Source organism: Anoplolepis gracilipes, chromosome 2, assembly GCF_047496725.1.
Source record: "Anoplolepis gracilipes chromosome 2, ASM4749672v1, whole genome shotgun sequence".
NCBI classification, from domain to species: Eukaryota; Metazoa; Arthropoda; class Insecta; order Hymenoptera; family Formicidae; genus Anoplolepis; species Anoplolepis gracilipes.
In genome coordinates, this window is record NC_132971.1 from 4712943 (window position 1) to 4731444 (window position 18502).

Here is an 18502-nt window from a genome sequence, read left to right on the forward strand (position 1 = left end):
AATAAAGCATATAAAACATCTGTATTCGCAAACACAGTTATATACAATTCATTTATAGATAAAATGTGAAAACAATAAAATATCAAGGAATATGTGAATGAAAACAAGTTGTTCGAAACTTCAGTTTATACTGAAATTATCATGACATTCAGTAACGTTTTTATCACACAGTGACTTATTATTATATAAAAAAGCAATTAATAAACGTCATAAGAAGAATATGAACATTTCAGTATCAAATAGCATGAAAGATTAAATAAAATAAGTGGATAAGGTCATGGCATTTTTTCAATTGATTTTGAAAGCTAGAAAACTTGAAAAGGCTAGGTTGAGATATGAAGATGAAAAATTGAGATCGATTGAGATCTCCGAAGGTGTCAAGCCACGTTTCACTTTGAAGCAACGTCTCCGACGAAAGAGATTAAAGTGAGCCACTAATTTCTTAGATAGACCTATCTGCACAATTAATATTAATTTTAATCTTGAGAAATTTTTCTCTAACATATTTTATTTTTCGTGTACTTTTTAAAAAAGTGTACACGTGTTTTTATTGGATTTTTGACGGTATTACTTATTTAATGCGCTATAAATTCTCATTTCTGTTTATTTTATAATTTGTTTAAAAATCCAATTTATATTTAATCATATTTTTTATAGATACAGAAAGAAGGTTAAACATTTTTGGAGTCGAATAATTTCTCCCCTTAAATATACTTGGGTTTATAGAAAGGTAAAGCTTCTTCGCACGGATGGAACGCTCGAGAATTATATTTGGAAGAGCATATTCGGGTTTTTGGGTGGTATATTCCTTATATATATGTTCTTTGTATTTTTCGTGATTCAATTGAATTTCACCCTTTCGTCCGTCACGATGTTGTGCTCGGTTCTCGGAATGATTCTTACACTTGGGTTGGCATTTTCTTACCGTGTAAGGTAAGAAATTCTTTGTGAATTTTCTCAGTGAAATACGAATATACACAAACATAAATTATATATATATATAATATAAAAAGAAAGATTCTGAATCTCTAAATTATTTCGAAAAAGAAAGATCAAAATTATCTCAAATATTCATCCTATTGTATATAATTCTATTTTCTATACACATCTTTCTACAAGTTTTTATAAATACACAGGTGTATTGTATTTTTATTGCTGCCGCAATTTTTTTCTAAACGTGGCAGGCAGGCCTTGATGGCCTATGCCTTTATTCTAACTCTTACCGGACCGGGAAAGAATACCTTACACAATACAAGTGTCCTTTCGGAGTCTTTGGTCTGTGGACAGGTAAGCTCTTACAGGTAAGTTCATTTATATATTCCATTTATGTCGATGCATTATTCAGTTGACTTACTTCCTTGAATCTATTATTGGTTTTATTGGTTCTTGATTTTATAGATCATTAGATTCTTTGTCTAATAGAGACTTGTTCAAACACCATCTGCTCCATATTACTTATGTATATTACATATTGTTAAATTCTCATGAGATTAGTTATGATTATAAAATTCTCGTGAGATTAATTATTTTATGTATGTATATATATATATATATATATATATATATATATTTTTTTTTTTAATTTATCATTATTTTGAGCTGTTATTACTAATATACATCGTATCTGTAGGAGCAGTTAAAGCAAGCAGTAAAAAGTGTAATTGACTTAATAAAAGAGCCATTTTACGCTCTGAGAGATGCGATATCGAAAGTAATAAAGACGGTGAAGGTGGTTGTAAAGAAGATTAAGCGAACTCTCGTGGCTATCAAACGTCTCGTGCTTAGTATACGTAAGTCAACTTTTCCCTCGCGATCTATTTCGCAAATCCATCGATCTCTGTAACTTCAAAAATGTATCTTTCAGTGAGAGTGATCACGTCGGTTTTTCAATGGCTTGGCAGCATCGTGAATATCTGCAACAAGAAATTGGGTACGCCATTTGACAGATGTCAGAGAGTCTTCGATGGTGCGGTGGCTGACTGTAAAGCGAAGCTTGGCCCCCTTTTTGGAGGGATATGCAATTTGACGTACATTGTGGGTGCCTTGTGTTACATAGTGAAACCTTTAGATTTCATATGCATGCTCGTGTCTTATGTTGCTGACACTATAGTTGATGCCGTACGCAAAAGTACGTTCTTTTAATTAATTAATTTTTTCTTTCTCTCGCAAAAAATTTATAACATTATAAACTTTAAAGAGCTCTTGTGTAAATTCCAGGATTTTAAAGAGCCGTACGCAAAAGTACGTTTGTTTTAATTAATTAGGTTTTCTTTCTCTTACAAAAAAAAATGTATCTAACATATAAACTGTAAAGAGCTCTTAAATTCTATAAATTTAAAGATTACAATTTAAGAACTAAAAACTACATTTAAAGAACACTAAAAATTTACAAATAGATATATACATATATATTTATAACTTTACAAAAATTCTAAATCATTTCATAGACTTTGTAAAAAGAATTAAAAAAAGCTCTCTTTCTTAACAGAAATCAAAAGGTTCACTCGCCATATAAAAGCGATGTTCTATGTAAAAGTGAAATTTTCGCATTCTTTCCATTTTGAGACAAATCAAAGTAAAACTATCGAAGATGTATCGACTGGTATAATTTCTGAAGTGCGATCGAGGACGGACAAATTTTTAGCTTTTTTTGATTGGATGAGCTTTATAGCTACCTTTTTTATTTTCTTCATGTTGCTAAGGTAAAATTAAAGATGTTATTTTAACACGCTGCCCCATCTAATACTTGAGATAAATTGAGGTATTTTCTAGAATTATGTATTATCGGCACAAATGGTTAACAAACGATCGTTTCGACAATAAATATCTGACTGATGATCTGCGCACTATCGATTTAATAAGAACGCGTCAGGAAAAAGAAACCATATTACCGTTAAACCGTCGCGAAAGAAATCAATATATTCCATTAACGTCTATAACATTGATTAAGGTAGAAAAAGTAAAACTCGCTAAATCCGCAGTATTTTTGTGCCTAACAACATTTAAAATCTGTATCCACATGATGGCGGATTACAGTCTTTACTGGATCCTTAGCACTATTAGATTTCATGGACGGTTCGAAACAAAGGTATCTTGATGACAAAAGTATCGTTTAAAAAAATGTGATAAGGCTTTTTTTTGATTGATATTTTGTGACGTTTATAATATTTTGAATATATATTAAATATTTTAGATAATCATTAATTTTACGATAAATTCAACATAAGAAAAACCTAGTAAAATATATCCTGAAAAATTGAATATTTGATTCAATACTCGACGTTCTACAACGTTAACTTAAAATTGTGATTTTGTTATTCGCGAATAAAATATCGACAGTCGAATATATGATGACAGAATAATCACGATGAAAAGTAATATCGCGTGATATGATGGTAAAACGTACATATCGATCTCTAGGTCCAACGACCTAATTCTGTAGGCGTCTATGTGTCTGGTAACGGCTATCTCGCCGACCTTTATCGAAGCATCGTGAGAGCCTTCACGCCACATGCGAAGGATGCGGAGATCGATATAACGCCCTGCCTTCCAAATCCCATCCCTCCAGATCTAGACAGATATACGCAGATTATGATGCTGATCGGCTTCTGTTGGATCATGGCGATATTCGAACCATACGGATTGAGATTGCGGCACGTTGTGATGTGTAAATATCATCCGGAAAGAGCTAAACAAAGGGCTGCTTGGTTGTACAATCATATAATGAGGTAATGCACCTCTTTAATTAGCTAACGAAATTATTGACATACGAACATGAAATAAGCACTTTTTATATCAAGATTTATTCTAAAAAAGGTTCAAAAAAGTTGTTATTAAAATATTAATAAATAATAATTAATAAAAAAGTATTAATAAAATTTAATCAATCAATTAAACGTTATAATTTATTACTTAACTGTTAACGAAATTTCTCATTAAAATGTTAAAGATCCTTCTTAAATTGCTTTAAAACAATGATGGAGTAAATCTCTTGTGTCGGTTTGCTTAATCGTACAGCTCAGTTACTTCACTCACGTTTACTTTGCGAAACATAAATTTCATGCATACAAACCGCATCTAATTAATGGATTCAAACTCGTGCAGATCGAGAGGAAGTTTTCTGAAATTTGCACGGCGCCAGTTGCGCCGCAAGTTCGGCATGATCGAAGGCGATAGAATTGAGAGAATCACGTTCAGAGAGCGATGCCTGGCGATTTGCCCGTTTCTAAACAAGTTGTTTCCTCGTAAGCAGAATATGTGTCTTCTGTGCGGTGCCGTGGAACGCTCCGATCAGGAACCGCACATTAAATGCGCCACACCTGATTGCGTCGGTTTGTTCTGCATTCAATGCTACGCGGATTTGCAGAATCTCTGCACGATTTGTCGATCGCCCATCGAATACGGTGATTTATCGGATATAAGTGAAGAAAGGTGAATTCTATCAATAAATCATATGTCGCATTTTTAATGAAAAATTTCGTAGAGTATGAGAGTGATAGTAATATAAGTTATATACATATATTGCAAATTTCGAGCAATAAATTAATATAATTTAAAAACATATTAATTATTATTTATAAATATTAATTATATAATTTTTATGTAAGTTTAAAGAATATATATAATTTAATTTCTTCTAAAATATTTCTAAAAAAAAATCATATCTGCTTTTTATTATTATTTAAAAACATTTTTTGTTCTTTTAGGATTAAAACATAATAATATCGTATGAAAATGTACATACTAATGTATTGATTTGATTATATTCTTCATCGAATTAGAGATTCATCGGATGATCAACTAATAGCGAAAAAGGAACCTGTACCAATAGGTATCGATATATGCAAGGAAGAAGAACCAATTATAGAAGAAAAACCCGAAGAAGAAAAAATACAAGAAGAAGGAATACCCGAAGAAAAACTACTAGAAAAAGAAATACCTGAAGAAAGAATACTAGAAGAAAAACTACTAGAAAAAGAAATACCTGAAGAAAGAATACTAGAAGAAAAACTATTAGAAAAAGAAATACCTGAAGAAAGAATACCAGAAGAAAAAATGCCTGAAGAAAAAATTGACGAAATAATTGTAGAAAAAAAGGATAAAAGTGTACAAACGGATGATGACATTGATGAAAGTAGTTCAGAATCGATCTATAGTTACAGTATGTACAATAATTATCTGTTTTTCTCACTATATATATTCATATTATAAATGCATATCTATTCCAAATACATAATTTACTTCATGAATCAACAAGAAAATCAATTCGAAGTAATAACGATAAAAATAATCATCAATACATTTTTTAGCTTATCAAGAGAGATCATCACGAGAAATCGAAATTGAGCGTCGTAAAACGCCTTTCAAAGATGTTGAAGCGCAAAAAATAAGAGAAGATGTTACGATTCAAGTAAGATGGTGCTTTTTCAAAATCTTAATTTATTATAATATTTTAAAGAATAATAGAGGCTTTTTTATACAAAGTCAATTTCAAGAGTGCAAATATATAGTAAACTTTTTCCAAATTGACGAGAAAAGATATACTGTACACTTCAACAAACTAATTCCAGACATACTCTATATAATATTAATTATTAAATACAAAGAAAATAAATATTATCGATTCCTTGAAATGATTTAATCTTTTCAATAAATAACCTATGATTTTAATAAGAAGAAAGTGAACTGACAATGAGCTCAACCAATGTCGATAATGGAGGACTAAAAATGTCTGATTCAGATTTTTAACGATCCATTGGCGAAGGAAATTACCTCGAGTAGCGAGGATCCGACGTCCTGTTTCGTGGTGAGAGCTCGTAGGAGACTTCGTACTAGGTTGAAAAGGAAATCCTGCTCTTCCCCGCGCAAGGACGATTCCAGCACGTCTACATCGATAGCGAATACCGAGTCTTGGCCGACGGAGGAACTAGATGAAGAGGAGGTGGTTCACATCGAAATGGACGATGGCTCGAAGGAACTACTTTTAAAGGACGTTGCCAAAGAAAAGAAACGGAGCCGCGTAAGGAGAATCCTTGCTACGCTCACGAAAATTCCTTGGCTCGGAAAGGGAACGGTACGCGGCAAAATAACTTCCTGTTACTTTCTGCTGACGTGTATCCACTTTATTTTTAATCAATTATTTCTGTGCTGGCCATTTACGACGAATTTTCATTCCCTTTTAGAAGAGTGATAGCGATAGCGACTGGCGAACGAGAAAACCGTCTCTCGTAAACAGAATAGCTCGAAAGCTTTTTGGAACTCAATCTGTCTCGTCTGTTCGAACGAATATCTATCGAAGAATCCGTACAACGAAAAAGGAGGCAAAGCGTAAAGAATCTTCCTCTGCTTCTTCGTCTACCTCCGATGAAGAAAATGAAGAGAGCACGTTCCTGAAGACGCACGATCGGCAAGTAGATTGTTTACAAATCATTTCGGACCATGATGATTCCGAAGATAATATTTACAACAGAAATTATGATTCACATCGTGCACGACGCAGGACGATCTGTCGCCAACCAAATTCTCATATACGAGCTGACGATGTAAAGTTGAAATATCCTCATGAGAAGAAATTTACAACGAAAAAATTACCGAGGTATAGCAACGCGGATAAAATTTGAAATAAATATTATTATACATGATGAAAATCTCTCTCGTATGCAATATTTATTTACAGTTATTTTATGTTTATATTATAACGTGTACTGTAACTCATAGGTATTTGCAGCCCATTTCGAAGGATACGATATATTTTGAAGTAGACGAGATCAAAGACTCGCAGTTAAAGCGGAGATGCGTTCATCCAAGAGAGCGTATTAATGTTTTATCAGATACCAGAACATCCTTTGATAGTCAGAAGACGAATAAGCAAAACGTCTTTAATGATTATACTCGCGTATGCTATGGCTGTTTATTAATTTCGTGATAATCTTAATTTTCAATATTGATCGTTTGTATGTTGTGTGCAGTTATGAAACTTACATAAAAATAGAAATATGTAATTTTACGAATTAATTAAAACGTGTACATATATATATATATATATATATATATGCATGTCTATTATACATATAATTTTTTCATATATTATTCAATATTAATAATTTTTTATCGGTATATTTTAGTATATTTAATTCAGCTGTATTAAATTATACATTAATAAAAGCTAAATTTATTTAGATTTCCTGCGCTTGCACATCACAAAAATTCTGCGATATTAAACAAAATTATGAAATTTGTCAGTCGGATATGAATACCACAACTGAACATAATACCGAAATATCTGAAACGAACGGAATGTCAGAAACAGACAAAAAATTACTGATTATCGATTGGCAAAAATCAGGTCAGAGGATAGCGATCTTTCGATTTAAAATTCTACACGAAGAAGGGAACAGAATATTTAATCAAATAGTGTATTCGTCTAATTTCCAGGAAAGAAGACGAGAGAAATTGTCACTACGGAAGGAACGTCGACAGATGCTGAGATAGATATTGAGACAGATCGGCAAAAAATTCCAGAAAAAGTTGTAATTAGAGATGATCGAAGAAAATCATTAGCGAAAAACGGTGAAGCGATTATAGAGTTAAATGATATTGCAGAAGAAAAAGATGTGAAGAAATACTCTGTCAAAAAAGAACGAGCTAAAAACCAGGAAGCGAGAAAAGACGTGAAAGCATCAAGGGTAAATGAAAAAGCTCAGTTGTACGATCCGTTAGCTAGTTTGCAGTTGTACGGCATCACGTACCAAGAAAAAAGACGTGAAAAATTTGTCGAGAAAAAATTAACGAAGCAACCGGAATCAGCAGAGGAAACATGTATAGGCGATACAGAAATGGCGAAATCCACGCAGTTTGAAGAAGACACTGAAATGTGGCAGAAAGACACGCAGGATATTGCGCGTGAAATTAGAAGATCTACGGAAATGCCCGAGAAAAGTATCCAAACGAATTTGCGAAAATTTAAAAGATACAAGAAAAGTGCAAAGATACCGCATACTGATGCCAACATTTTTAAAGCTTGCTCGAAGGGGAAAAAAGAGAAGAGAAAGAACGAGAGACGAGAAAAGTGGATCGATAAACGTGAAGATTATAAAGCAAGGTATATAAAACGTATTACGAAAAAAATTTTTAAATTATAATTAAAATTATAATTATAATTAATCTTCATAATACATTTTCTTTTAATTCGATGACGTGTTATAGTGAATCTGATAGTAGTTCACCACGAGGAGAACGAAAATCTTGTGACAAGGCAACATTAATTAAAGAGAAGCGATGTAATAGAAGAAGGGAACGAAAAAAAACCTGTGATCGCGATGTGCAAACTCAAAGACATTCCAGGTAACATACACGTATTTAAGTTTCTTACATTAGTTTCTGATATCAATAACTATATAGTGCGCGATACGCAGAAAAATTTTTCCGTATAAATCGAGTAAAGGCGTTTTGATGATGTTCAAAGACATGAAAAAGTTGCTTCTACGTTTAGACCAGCCATTGAATTAAGCGAAAATCGTCAAACTCGAAGCAATATTCGTAACGTGGAAGATGTTCAAGGAAGACAAGATGGTGCTAGCGTTTCAAAGTTTACGAACGAGCCAGAAGTTTGCTCTTGTAATGTTCAACCGCAATTTAAAGCACCTGACCAAATAATCCACTGTCAAGATCATAATTATTGGAATCAATGGAAACTTCCGAGTCCATGTAATATGCACGTTACACACAAACCTTACAGATATTACAGACAACCTAAGAACATTCATGCAACTAAAGTTTCACGTCATGTCCCAAATTATGCAGATGTTTGTTCATCAGAGCTTGTAAAAATAAGGTACTAAAAAGACGACATTTAAAAAACAAAAAATTATTCTTAATATTGAATTAAATAAAGTAGTGCCTAAGAATAATTATAATCTTCAGAGAAAAATTTTTAATTTTTTTATAATCACTGTAGTTCACAAGAGAAATCACTGCAAATGAAAAAGACAAGATATGATGTTGATGTTCGCGAAACCAGACTGGAAATACCTATGTTGAAAAAATATTTACCACCGTATCAAGCACCTGGGTTAATAGAAGAATTAAAAAAACATGATAGAATGAGATTAATTAAAGAACGCGAAGCTAGAAGATGGACGACTTTAAACGCTCTTCGAAGTACGAAGGATTCTTCGTTAAATGCCAAATCGAAAGATTCTGTATCTTGTGATACTTCTATTACATGCGATGCTCCTGAATCTCTCAGCAGATTAACTTCAGTAAGAAAATTTATCTTACTTTTTTATATTATCTACAAGTCGATAATCGATACTTAGTAAAAAAGTTGAGTAAGTCGAACTTTAGTAAGAAAGTTTATCTTACTTTTTTATATTATTATCTACGATAAAATTTTTAAATTTTATTATGTATTTCATACGTAATGTGCATCAATATAGTTCGGTTAATTATTTTTAATTATAAATAAATAAATTAAATAATTAATCAATTATTTTTTAATATTCTTTTAATCATTACGTGTAATTATTGGATATTATGTTTATGCTTATTATGATTATACAGAAGTGTAGTTATTGTGCAATGTGTAGTTACTATGGGGATAAAAGGTTAAAGATATATATAGTATATATATCTCATTTTCGATATGATATTTTCCAAGGTCTCTACAAAGCTCACTGAGGATAACAACCTTCCATATCAAGAAACGCAAATTTTTAAAGATGTAATGTGTGAGTTTCGGAAGGTGATAAAAAATGAAAGGCCTCTAATATCACTATTTCAGCGCGCAGACAAACCTAAAGATTTAAAACAATTGTTTCCTCCTACGAATGAAGATCGTAGAGAAATTATGCCAACGTGTGACAAAGCTGTTAGTACGTTTAAGGTATAATTAAAATTTAATCATATAAGCAAAAAAGAAAAAAGAAATTACCAGAAATTGGAATAATCATATATTGTGTGCGTAAATTATGACTTTTAATTATAGATAGATTTTGCCATTCAAAATGCTAAAAGAAAATTGAAATTAATTCATGCTCTTCCATCGTTTCATAAATAAATATTTTATGTTTTAGTATGATATATATATATATATATATATATATATAATTAATATTGTAATTAATATCTGTATTCAGCCAATGCATGAGAAACATGAAGAAGAGTGCAGTACAATCCACAAAGCAAAACAAGAATTTCAAAGTGAATCGTTTAACGAAATGTCATCAATTTGTAATTATTATGGCAAACATCGATCTGGTGTTTCTACTTCAGCTGATGAAACCACGGATAATAACAATGATATTACGTAAACTTGTTACATTGTAGTGTTGTCACGAAGAAATTTTGTACTCAGGTTAGAATTATATTATCCAAATGTTTGATAATAATTAAAATTTCAATTTTATTTTAGATAAGTTCTATAAAAACAACTTATTTAAAGAAAGGGCGTACAGTAATGAAAATTAATTTGTTAGCGTTATAAAAACGTCATAAAATCAATATACAATTAATATCAATTTGTATCATAATTATACTTATCAAAAATATTTTTCATATATGTGAGATTTAATTAAATAATATAATTAAAAAATTCGTGTTACTCGTATTCATAAATGTCATGCGAGCGCAATAATCATGTGCTTAATTAAGCACTATGCAGCTACGTTAATCTGACCTAAAACAACTATAAATCAGAAGCAAACAAGAGATTTCTTATCGGTACTGTCGAACATCACTACAGCCAAGCAGTTGATATATATTCAATTAGGTATAAGTCAAGGTTACTACAAGGTACATGAGAATTGATCTACTGACGCAAAAAAATAAACATTAAAATTGGTTGAAAACGCTTATAAAAAAAATCGAGTGTACATCGTGATTAAGAAGCTAAGTAAATAATACATTGAGTAATCTTTTTTAAATACTAGTGAAATGAGAAAGTAATGTAAAAAAATCAAAGTTCTTAGGAATGAAATTGATAACTTTTTTTAAGTTGTATTTTTTAATTATATTTCTAGATTACCAGACACTTTTAATAATTAAAAATATTTTTTATCTTATAATAGGTATATAACTTATAAAAAAAAATATATACATATATATACATATATAATGTATATATATATATATATATTGTGCTTTTTCATTTTGTTCAATATACAGGATATTATTTTTATATAGTAATTAAATTATATTTAATTATTATATTTTTATATAGTAATTAAATTTCTCAGTTATAATGAAAAATCTATATTGGAAAATAAATAACTTATTGTCAGTTTAATAAAACTCGGAATTATTATATTTGACATGTTATAAAAATGAAAAGCGTGTAACTTATTTTTAGATATTCTATTTTTTCTATCATAGTGAGTTTAGTCATTTAGTGTCAATGATATAGTTAACCAAGTAGTTCAAATTTTTGAGTATGAATAATGAATTACAAGGAATATAAATGTGTATCTTTAAAAATCGATAACAGGAAAATAACGAAGAGCAGAAGAACAGTGCATTTTATACAGCATTTTATGCAGTAGTAAAGCTAAAGAAAATCATGAAAAATGATAATGGGATTAAGAAATTTGTTTGGTCAGAAATGATAAACGTCAAAAGTCGAAACAGGCAGAAAAGCGATAAATTGTCAAACGGCAAAGAATTTAAAGATTCAAATAGATAAGACACAATATTTCCTGTTATAGACACTCTTGCGCAATATAATTGTAGCTTATCTTTTTCACGATGTAAAGGTCATAATTTTCTGTAGACGATCAATGTGTTGATCTTCAATTAGCTGAAACCACAAAATTATATAATAATAACAAAATTGAACGAGCATAAAAGGAAACTTTGAAACCATTGAGTTTTAGCGTAACTGAGGAGAAAAAGATATCATGAAAGTACAAGAGTTAGAAAATGAGGGATATAAAAATGATAAGAAGGCACCGAAAGCGAATTGCATGTGTACTTTGAGAACATGCGGAGAAGAGAAAATCAATAGAGAAACTTGCGCGAATGTATCGGCAAGAAAGGAATTACTCGTGCACAATGAAAGGATCAATTCGACAAAGCTGAGTGAAATAATTAACAAAGAGATAAACAATTCTATTAAAAAGATCAACAATTCTATTAAAGATGCTGTGCAAGCTATAGTGAAACAGTGCTCAATGGTACCTAGGATGCAAGTATCCACTTTAAACATTTTTCATACTTTTTCCGTACATCTTTTTATACTTTTTTATAAAAACAAAGCTAACGAAGAGATAATTCAATAGCAATATCGAAAAGACTTCTTTATTTATTCAAATTTCTAATTGGTTATACAAATTGAATTGAGAGAGAGGAAGAGGGGGGGGGGGGCGAGGGAGAAAGAAAGAGAAGAAAGAGAGATTAAACAAAATTGATAAAAAATATATTTTTTTAATAGGAAGAGATAAAGCCAATTTTGCCACGTTTGAAGGAATCTGAACAAAAATTCCGTGCGTGTCAATCTCACATAATGGAAAAATATCATAACGAGTTGCCCAATATTTGCAGCAATCGACAAACAACACGCCATACTTCACGTCAGTATAATTATCTACCCATGTGTGACAACTCATATCCATATATCAAAACACATGAGGATACGATATTGTTACCTACGAAAAATAAAGTTAACAATGAAAAGAAAAATAAAACATCTGCGAATAACGTAAATACCGACAATCGAAGAATGACTGGAAATGTCAATATTTATATTTGTTCAGAAGCTAAAAACAGTAGCCAGGTAAACAATGCATCAGCATATTATCATTCAACAATCTTTTTTTATATAAAATGTAATTTATCTAAAGGTAAAATATAAAAATATTTCAATATATTATATAAAAAATCAATTGTTAATATGAAAAAGGAATATCATGTTTATTTCTCATAATTAATATGAAAAAAAAATCGTTAAATTGCTTATTAAGTAAACAATAAACTAATAAGAACAATAGCGACTCCATAAATCTATAGAAAACAAAAATATCAAATATTAAAGTTAATTGTGTTTTGTATTTACTTTATCACCATTATTTTACTGTATAAAATAATATAATATCATATAACATTACATAAAATTATTACAATAATTCTTTTATAATTAATTATAATTTAATATATATATATAGGAGAAAAACAAGAAAAAATCGAAGCTTCGATTAAGCATGGGCACAACTACTACAAGTTCCGATACAACTACCGAACAATTAAATTCACGATGTGCCAGTATATCATCGTGCAAGCTAATAAACAGCATACGTGAAAAACGGATGAAATTGCAAGCGCAGCAACCGTCTAATTATATTCCCAAAAAGCGCAGTAGTGATAACATCATTTGCGATAACAAAATATGTAGGACGAAAGAATCGAGCGAGTCCAGCAAGGAGCAGACAAATGTCAGTGACAATGACATCGAATGCAAGAACACAACCTCATCGACTGGAAACGATTACTGTTGTAAAGATACGAGTTTCAACAGTATGGATGTTGAGCAGGATTTGTCGAATTCTGTAGTCCCATGCTCAGAATTTGACGTGTGCGACAATTTTAGATGTTTACCATCTTGGACCACTATATATCCTTCAGAAGCGAGAGCTACGTTGAATGACACTGACGCTTCTTTATCAAATACAATTTGCACCAATGGAGGACAGAGGAATTATTGCAAAAGTGACGCTCAAAATAACGTTCGTGAAAATAATAGCGGATATGCGGTGTGCCATGCGGTCGATGGCAGCAGATGGTTACCGAAATCGATTTACACAGATTGCGCTACATATGACAAAGTTTCTAAAGAGCGTTTCGCAGACGGCAATACATATCAAAATAAAAAACTTCAGGATTCGGCATTAAATAGTAATAATATCTCGAAGAGGCAGGTAGAATATAAACATTTGCAACAAGCTTTTGAAAGTTGTCAAAAAGAACGCTCTGTTCGACAACAGTCCGCATGTAGTTGTATAACGGAGGAGGAGGAAGATTTTACGAACGTCAACAAAGTTGAGGGAAAGTTTCCTGAAAATGTATACAATAATATGAAATGTTTAGAAAAAATATCAGTTTGCCAAACACCTTCTAACAAATTAGCCGAGACTGTAACTGTATGCGAGTTATCGTTTAACACCACCGGAGAACGCGTCGAGCAAACGCAAACGTGCGAGAGTATGTTTGAGGATTCGGTGGAATGTCTGAAAGACAAGTGTAAAAATAATGTAAAAATGTCTGTTTGCCAAATATCTTGTAGTAAATTAAATAAGGATACAACTATATGCGAGACTATACCGTTTAGCGTTGCTAGAGACCGTTTTGAAAAGATGCAAACGTGTAAAAGTACACTCGAAAATTCCGTGAAATATCTAAAAGGGGCTGCTGTGTACGAAACAACGTTTGGAAATTCTGAACAACTTCCAAAAGTAACGAGAGTTTGTAAGGAGTTCGTTACTGAAGAGTCTCGGGAAGATATCACAGTTTGCAAGAGAATGTTTGGCGAACCGAAAGGGTCTCCAGAAGAAGTAATAGTTTGCGAGGCGCTTCCTGACGCCGAAGAAACCCCAAAGGAAACAATTTGTAAGAAGATTTCTGACTTGAACTTTGTTAACCAGGACAATGATAAGGAACTATTCTTAAACGATGCAAAAGATAACCTTGTGAAAGAAAATACAAGTAGCTCGAACTTAAATATTCAGAAAAAGAATAGAGGAAATGCTAAAAGCACATTACAACTAGATAATAATATTGCCCTTAATTTTATGAGACAAAAGTCTGCCAACGATGTAAAACAAAATGAACAGATAAAAGAAACTGTTGCGAATAATCTATGGAAAGTTTCTACTACTTCTGCTGAACCGATTAAAGATTCTTTTTCTACACCGTTATTAAAAATTACTTATTCTGCAACATTGCCGCAACATTATGATCGTCCAAATCGTGTTTCGAATCTCAATGAGAAAGAAGCTTCGAAGACTTTTATCAATAAACGAAAAACGACAAGAATGCAATTATCACTTAACCAACCAATAAGAAATCATATTCAGCAAGTGGACGAGGATTCTACGGCAGGAAATTCAGCATTGAATAAAATTGAGCAATCTGAAGAAAAAACACGAGAAGAATTGAAAGAAGAAGGAGACATCCATGATATCTCAAAAGAAAGAAAAACGACAGAGGAAAAACCGAGAGATTCATATTTAAATCGATCAGTTAGAAAACTGATTGATGTGATTAAACTTGGCAGGATGAAAATTAAAGAAAGGACAGAAACAGGAAAAGTTGACTCGGAAAAAATAATTGCAGATGACATAAAAGATGTTAAAAAATTCGATACTGTGTATAAAAATAAAGAGAAAATTAATGATGCGACAGAATCGCAAAAAATTAATGACAAAATGACAATGCCAGTGAAATATCCATTCACAAACAAAGGTAAATTATAAATTAACTTAAATTAACAAAATTATTTATATAAAGCTTTCATAATTACTCTTTCATAAATCCTTCACAATGTTTTGCAGTTCTGCACTATTTAAATAAAAATGTAAGTGTGTATGACGTTTTTAACATAAAAATATAAATAAAAATTATCCGTTTATTCAATTTAATACAATATTATATTAATTCTACATTTATATAGAAATGACTAGGAAGGCTGAAAATGTTGCGCGACCAAAGCCGACTGCACCGGTAGCTGACTTTACAGCTCCTGAAGAGATTAAGAAACTAGCCATTTCTAGCACGAGTCAGACAACGCCTAAATTACTACGTATTATTGCAGCGAAAAGATTACATCTTCCATTAACTGTGACGACAGTTGAGCCTAAAACTCAAGAGCTTGAAGAAGAATTTACTCCTGTTGATGATATTAAAACTAAAGATGTCGATCAGGAAGAAATCCCAGAAGAAAAAATGATTCCGCAAGAACCTAGTCCTGTAGAAATCGAGACAGAAATAAAAGCGAAAGAATTAATCGCGCCTGAAGTAACAGTTGCTGAAGTTGAAACGAGTGTTAAAGATATTCCAAAAGATGTCGTAGACATTCTAAAAGATGTTACCGATGAAAATAAAATTCTAAAAGATGAGACAAGCAAAATGTACGTACCCTGTCCACACAAGAAGCTAGAAGAACAACCAGAAGAAAAATCCATCTCTTGTAAATGTATTCTACCTGAACCGAAAGATCCTTCGTGCTTTGCTAAATACACAACAACCGACGTACTCTGCCCGCAGAAAAAACCAGAAGAAAAATTACCAAAGTCTATCTCTTGTAGACGCGAACTATCTTCCGATATAAATAAATGTCCCTGTTTGAACGGCAAATACGCAAAATACAATAGCATTATCGAAGATAGTCTTTACAAGAACAGTGAATTTGAACAGAGAAAAAATGACTGCACGTATTGTCGGTTGTCGACACAATACCCGAAGAGTTGCTTGAAGACTGATAAACCTAGATTTCGTAGTATGTCACCTCTGAATATAAGTCCACATTACTGCGTAAATTGTTGCAGAATGAGAGAAGAATGTACGAATTGTTGCAGAATAAAGGAAGTATGTAGAAGGGCTGCGGTTCATTGCCAGCTTTACAAAGAATGTAAATGCTGTACAATTAGCAACAATTGTTCAAGAATAATTGATAAGTGCAGGTATGATGTATTAAAACCTTTTTACGATATGGTTTGAAATTAGAGATATTTATAAATATTGAAATATTTATTAGTTAAAAATTTCAAAAGATATTTTAATTACAAATTAAAAAATATAAAAATAATTTGAATACAAATCTATATTATTGTCTCAAATATCTTTTTTTATAATTCCTCGAATTATTCGGACAGATGTAAATCACCAGTAAATTGCATCAACTGCTACAGATCAAGAGATCGATGTTGTTGTGTTACATTCGCTCCAGTAGATTGTTACACAATTGAAACAAACTGCAACTGCAAGAAAGCAATGATTTGTATGTACTGTGATAATCGTCAAGATAAGTGCACGTGCAGAGCACCGATTGAAAAATGTTCGTGTTGCAAGTTGCCATTAGATGTTTGTGATTGTCAAAATACTAAGGGTCATAATAGTAACCGTGAACGAATTATCAGAAAGCCGGATGAGGATCGGTCAATCCGAGTCACTAGTTGGAACCCGAACAGAGAAATCAGGCGATACTTTGCGAGAAATTTAGAAGATTTTCGGTTAGATTCTATCGAAGAGTGTTATTGCTACAAAAAACCGAAACAACAACGATACGAGGAGCTACCTTATCAGCGGTTGAATATTTTCTCTGATGTGATGAACGAACTGCAGCAAAAGATGAGCGAGTCTGTATGCTGCTCACGATGCTGGAGAAATCCGTGCTGCTGCGGATCGCAGATTAAGCAAGAAAAGGAAAATAGAAAAGCCAATGTTAGGTATGTCACTGTTGGAAAATATTCTGAAACAAAGATGTTCAAAAAATTTACGAAATTATTTTTCATATCATTAATTAGATACCGTAAAGCAGAAAAGTCGCTTAAGAGTAAGTCGCCGAATAATTGCCGGTTGAGTTCTAGAAACGAACAGAAAAACATTGTTAAAAAATCGATATTAGTTCGACATATTGGTTGCGTTTGTAAATTGTCGCCATGCAGATGCAGGAAAAATAGACTATACAAAAGACCACTGGCAAAATGTTATTATTGCAAAAGTTTGCCTTGCACGTGAGTAATTTGAATTATATATAGATATTTTAATTGTATACTTTTTATGTAATGTCATCATAGAAATTTGGTCTATGAGGCATTCAATATTATGTAAGAGATTTAAAATAATCGAGTTCGAATATTAACCGCGTGCTCATCAATAAGCACACGAGACTCTCGTACTTTCCGTTGTTGGTTTTTTATTGCATTCTTTGCTGCAGCTGCATTATAGCAGGTAGCCCGGTAACCGAGGCTGTGGAAGTGCAGTGATTCATCAAATCATGCCAAACAAAAGTCAAGACAAAAAGGGTTCAATTTGAGAAGCAGCTACAAAAAAATAAATAATGAATTAATAGTGATTCATCACAATTAAAATAGTAATCAGAAAAATAAATGTTACATATGATGTTATATAATATAGTTATGATGTAGTATAAATTCAGAATTCTAAAACATGTATTTAAAACAGAGAAAGATAAAAATATTAATATTTTCACAATCGATAATATTAATAAATTAATTTAAACATACACTACTTTTAGCTTATTTTTTAATAATTTACATACGTACTCGATTTTAATTAATAAAATTAATAAAATTAATCGCAAGTAATAAGACAGATTTGATGAATATTGGGACTCTTTCAGACAGATGACAAATATATATTTTTTAAAAATTTTCTAAATGACAATAATAAAATAAAAATGTACATAGAAAATTATATAATAAATTATATAATTCAATACATGTACAATATAGTTCAATACTGATAATTATGTATTATGCGCATCGCATGTTAAACT

The 18502-nt window shown here is 31.5% G+C and overlaps 2 protein-coding genes across 2 annotated transcripts; both read left to right on the forward strand.

Annotated features, from left to right (window-relative positions):
- The first annotated feature begins 277 nt into the window (after positions 1–277).
- On the forward strand, positions 278–10349 carry LOC140675917 (uncharacterized). Its single transcript, XM_072910522.1, has 21 exons — positions 278–426; positions 658–933; positions 1137–1287; positions 1631–1790; positions 1865–2128; positions 2489–2702; positions 2773–3088; positions 3421–3728; positions 4105–4431; positions 4782–5161; positions 5310–5410; positions 5741–6073; positions 6183–6595; positions 6718–6895; positions 7180–7356; positions 7440–8101; positions 8206–8343; positions 8444–8833; positions 8957–9260; positions 9659–9883; positions 10149–10349. Exons 1-21 carry the CDS (start codon positions 278–280, stop codon positions 10308–10310), a joined length of 5628 nt encoding a protein of 1875 aa, XP_072766623.1. The 3' UTR covers positions 10311–10349.
- Positions 10350–11891: 1542 nt separating this feature from the next.
- On the forward strand, positions 11892–17969 carry LOC140663220 (uncharacterized). The gene is made up of 7 exons (XM_072887227.1): positions 11892–12182; positions 12425–12766; positions 13155–15447; positions 15656–16664; positions 16857–17429; positions 17508–17717; positions 17921–17969. Exons 1-7 carry the CDS (start codon positions 11892–11894, stop codon positions 17967–17969), a joined length of 4767 nt encoding a protein of 1588 aa, XP_072743328.1.
- Positions 17970–18502: the final 533 nt, after the last annotated feature.

Coding starts and splice junctions, on each gene's coding strand:
- LOC140675917 (XM_072910522.1), top strand. CDS start 278: ATGGCATTTTTTCAATTGATTTTGAAAGCTAGAAAACTTGAAAAGGCT. Junction 1,288..1,630: donor AGTCTTTGGTCTGTGGACAG/GTAAGCTCTTAC, acceptor TCGTATCTGTAG/GAGCAGTTAAAGCAAGCAGT. Junction 7,357..7,439: donor AAAAATCAGGTCAGAGGATA/GCGATCTTTCGA, acceptor TTTCCAGGAAAG/AAGACGAGAGAAATTGTCAC.
- LOC140663220 (XM_072887227.1), top strand. CDS start 11,892: ATGAAAGTACAAGAGTTAGAAAATGAGGGATATAAAAATGATAAGAAG. Junction 12,183..12,424: donor CAATGGTACCTAGGATGCAA/GTATCCACTTTA, acceptor TTTTTTTAATAG/GAAGAGATAAAGCCAATTTT. Junction 16,665..16,856: donor AGAATAATTGATAAGTGCAG/GTATGATGTATT, acceptor TTATTCGGACAG/ATGTAAATCACCAGTAAATT.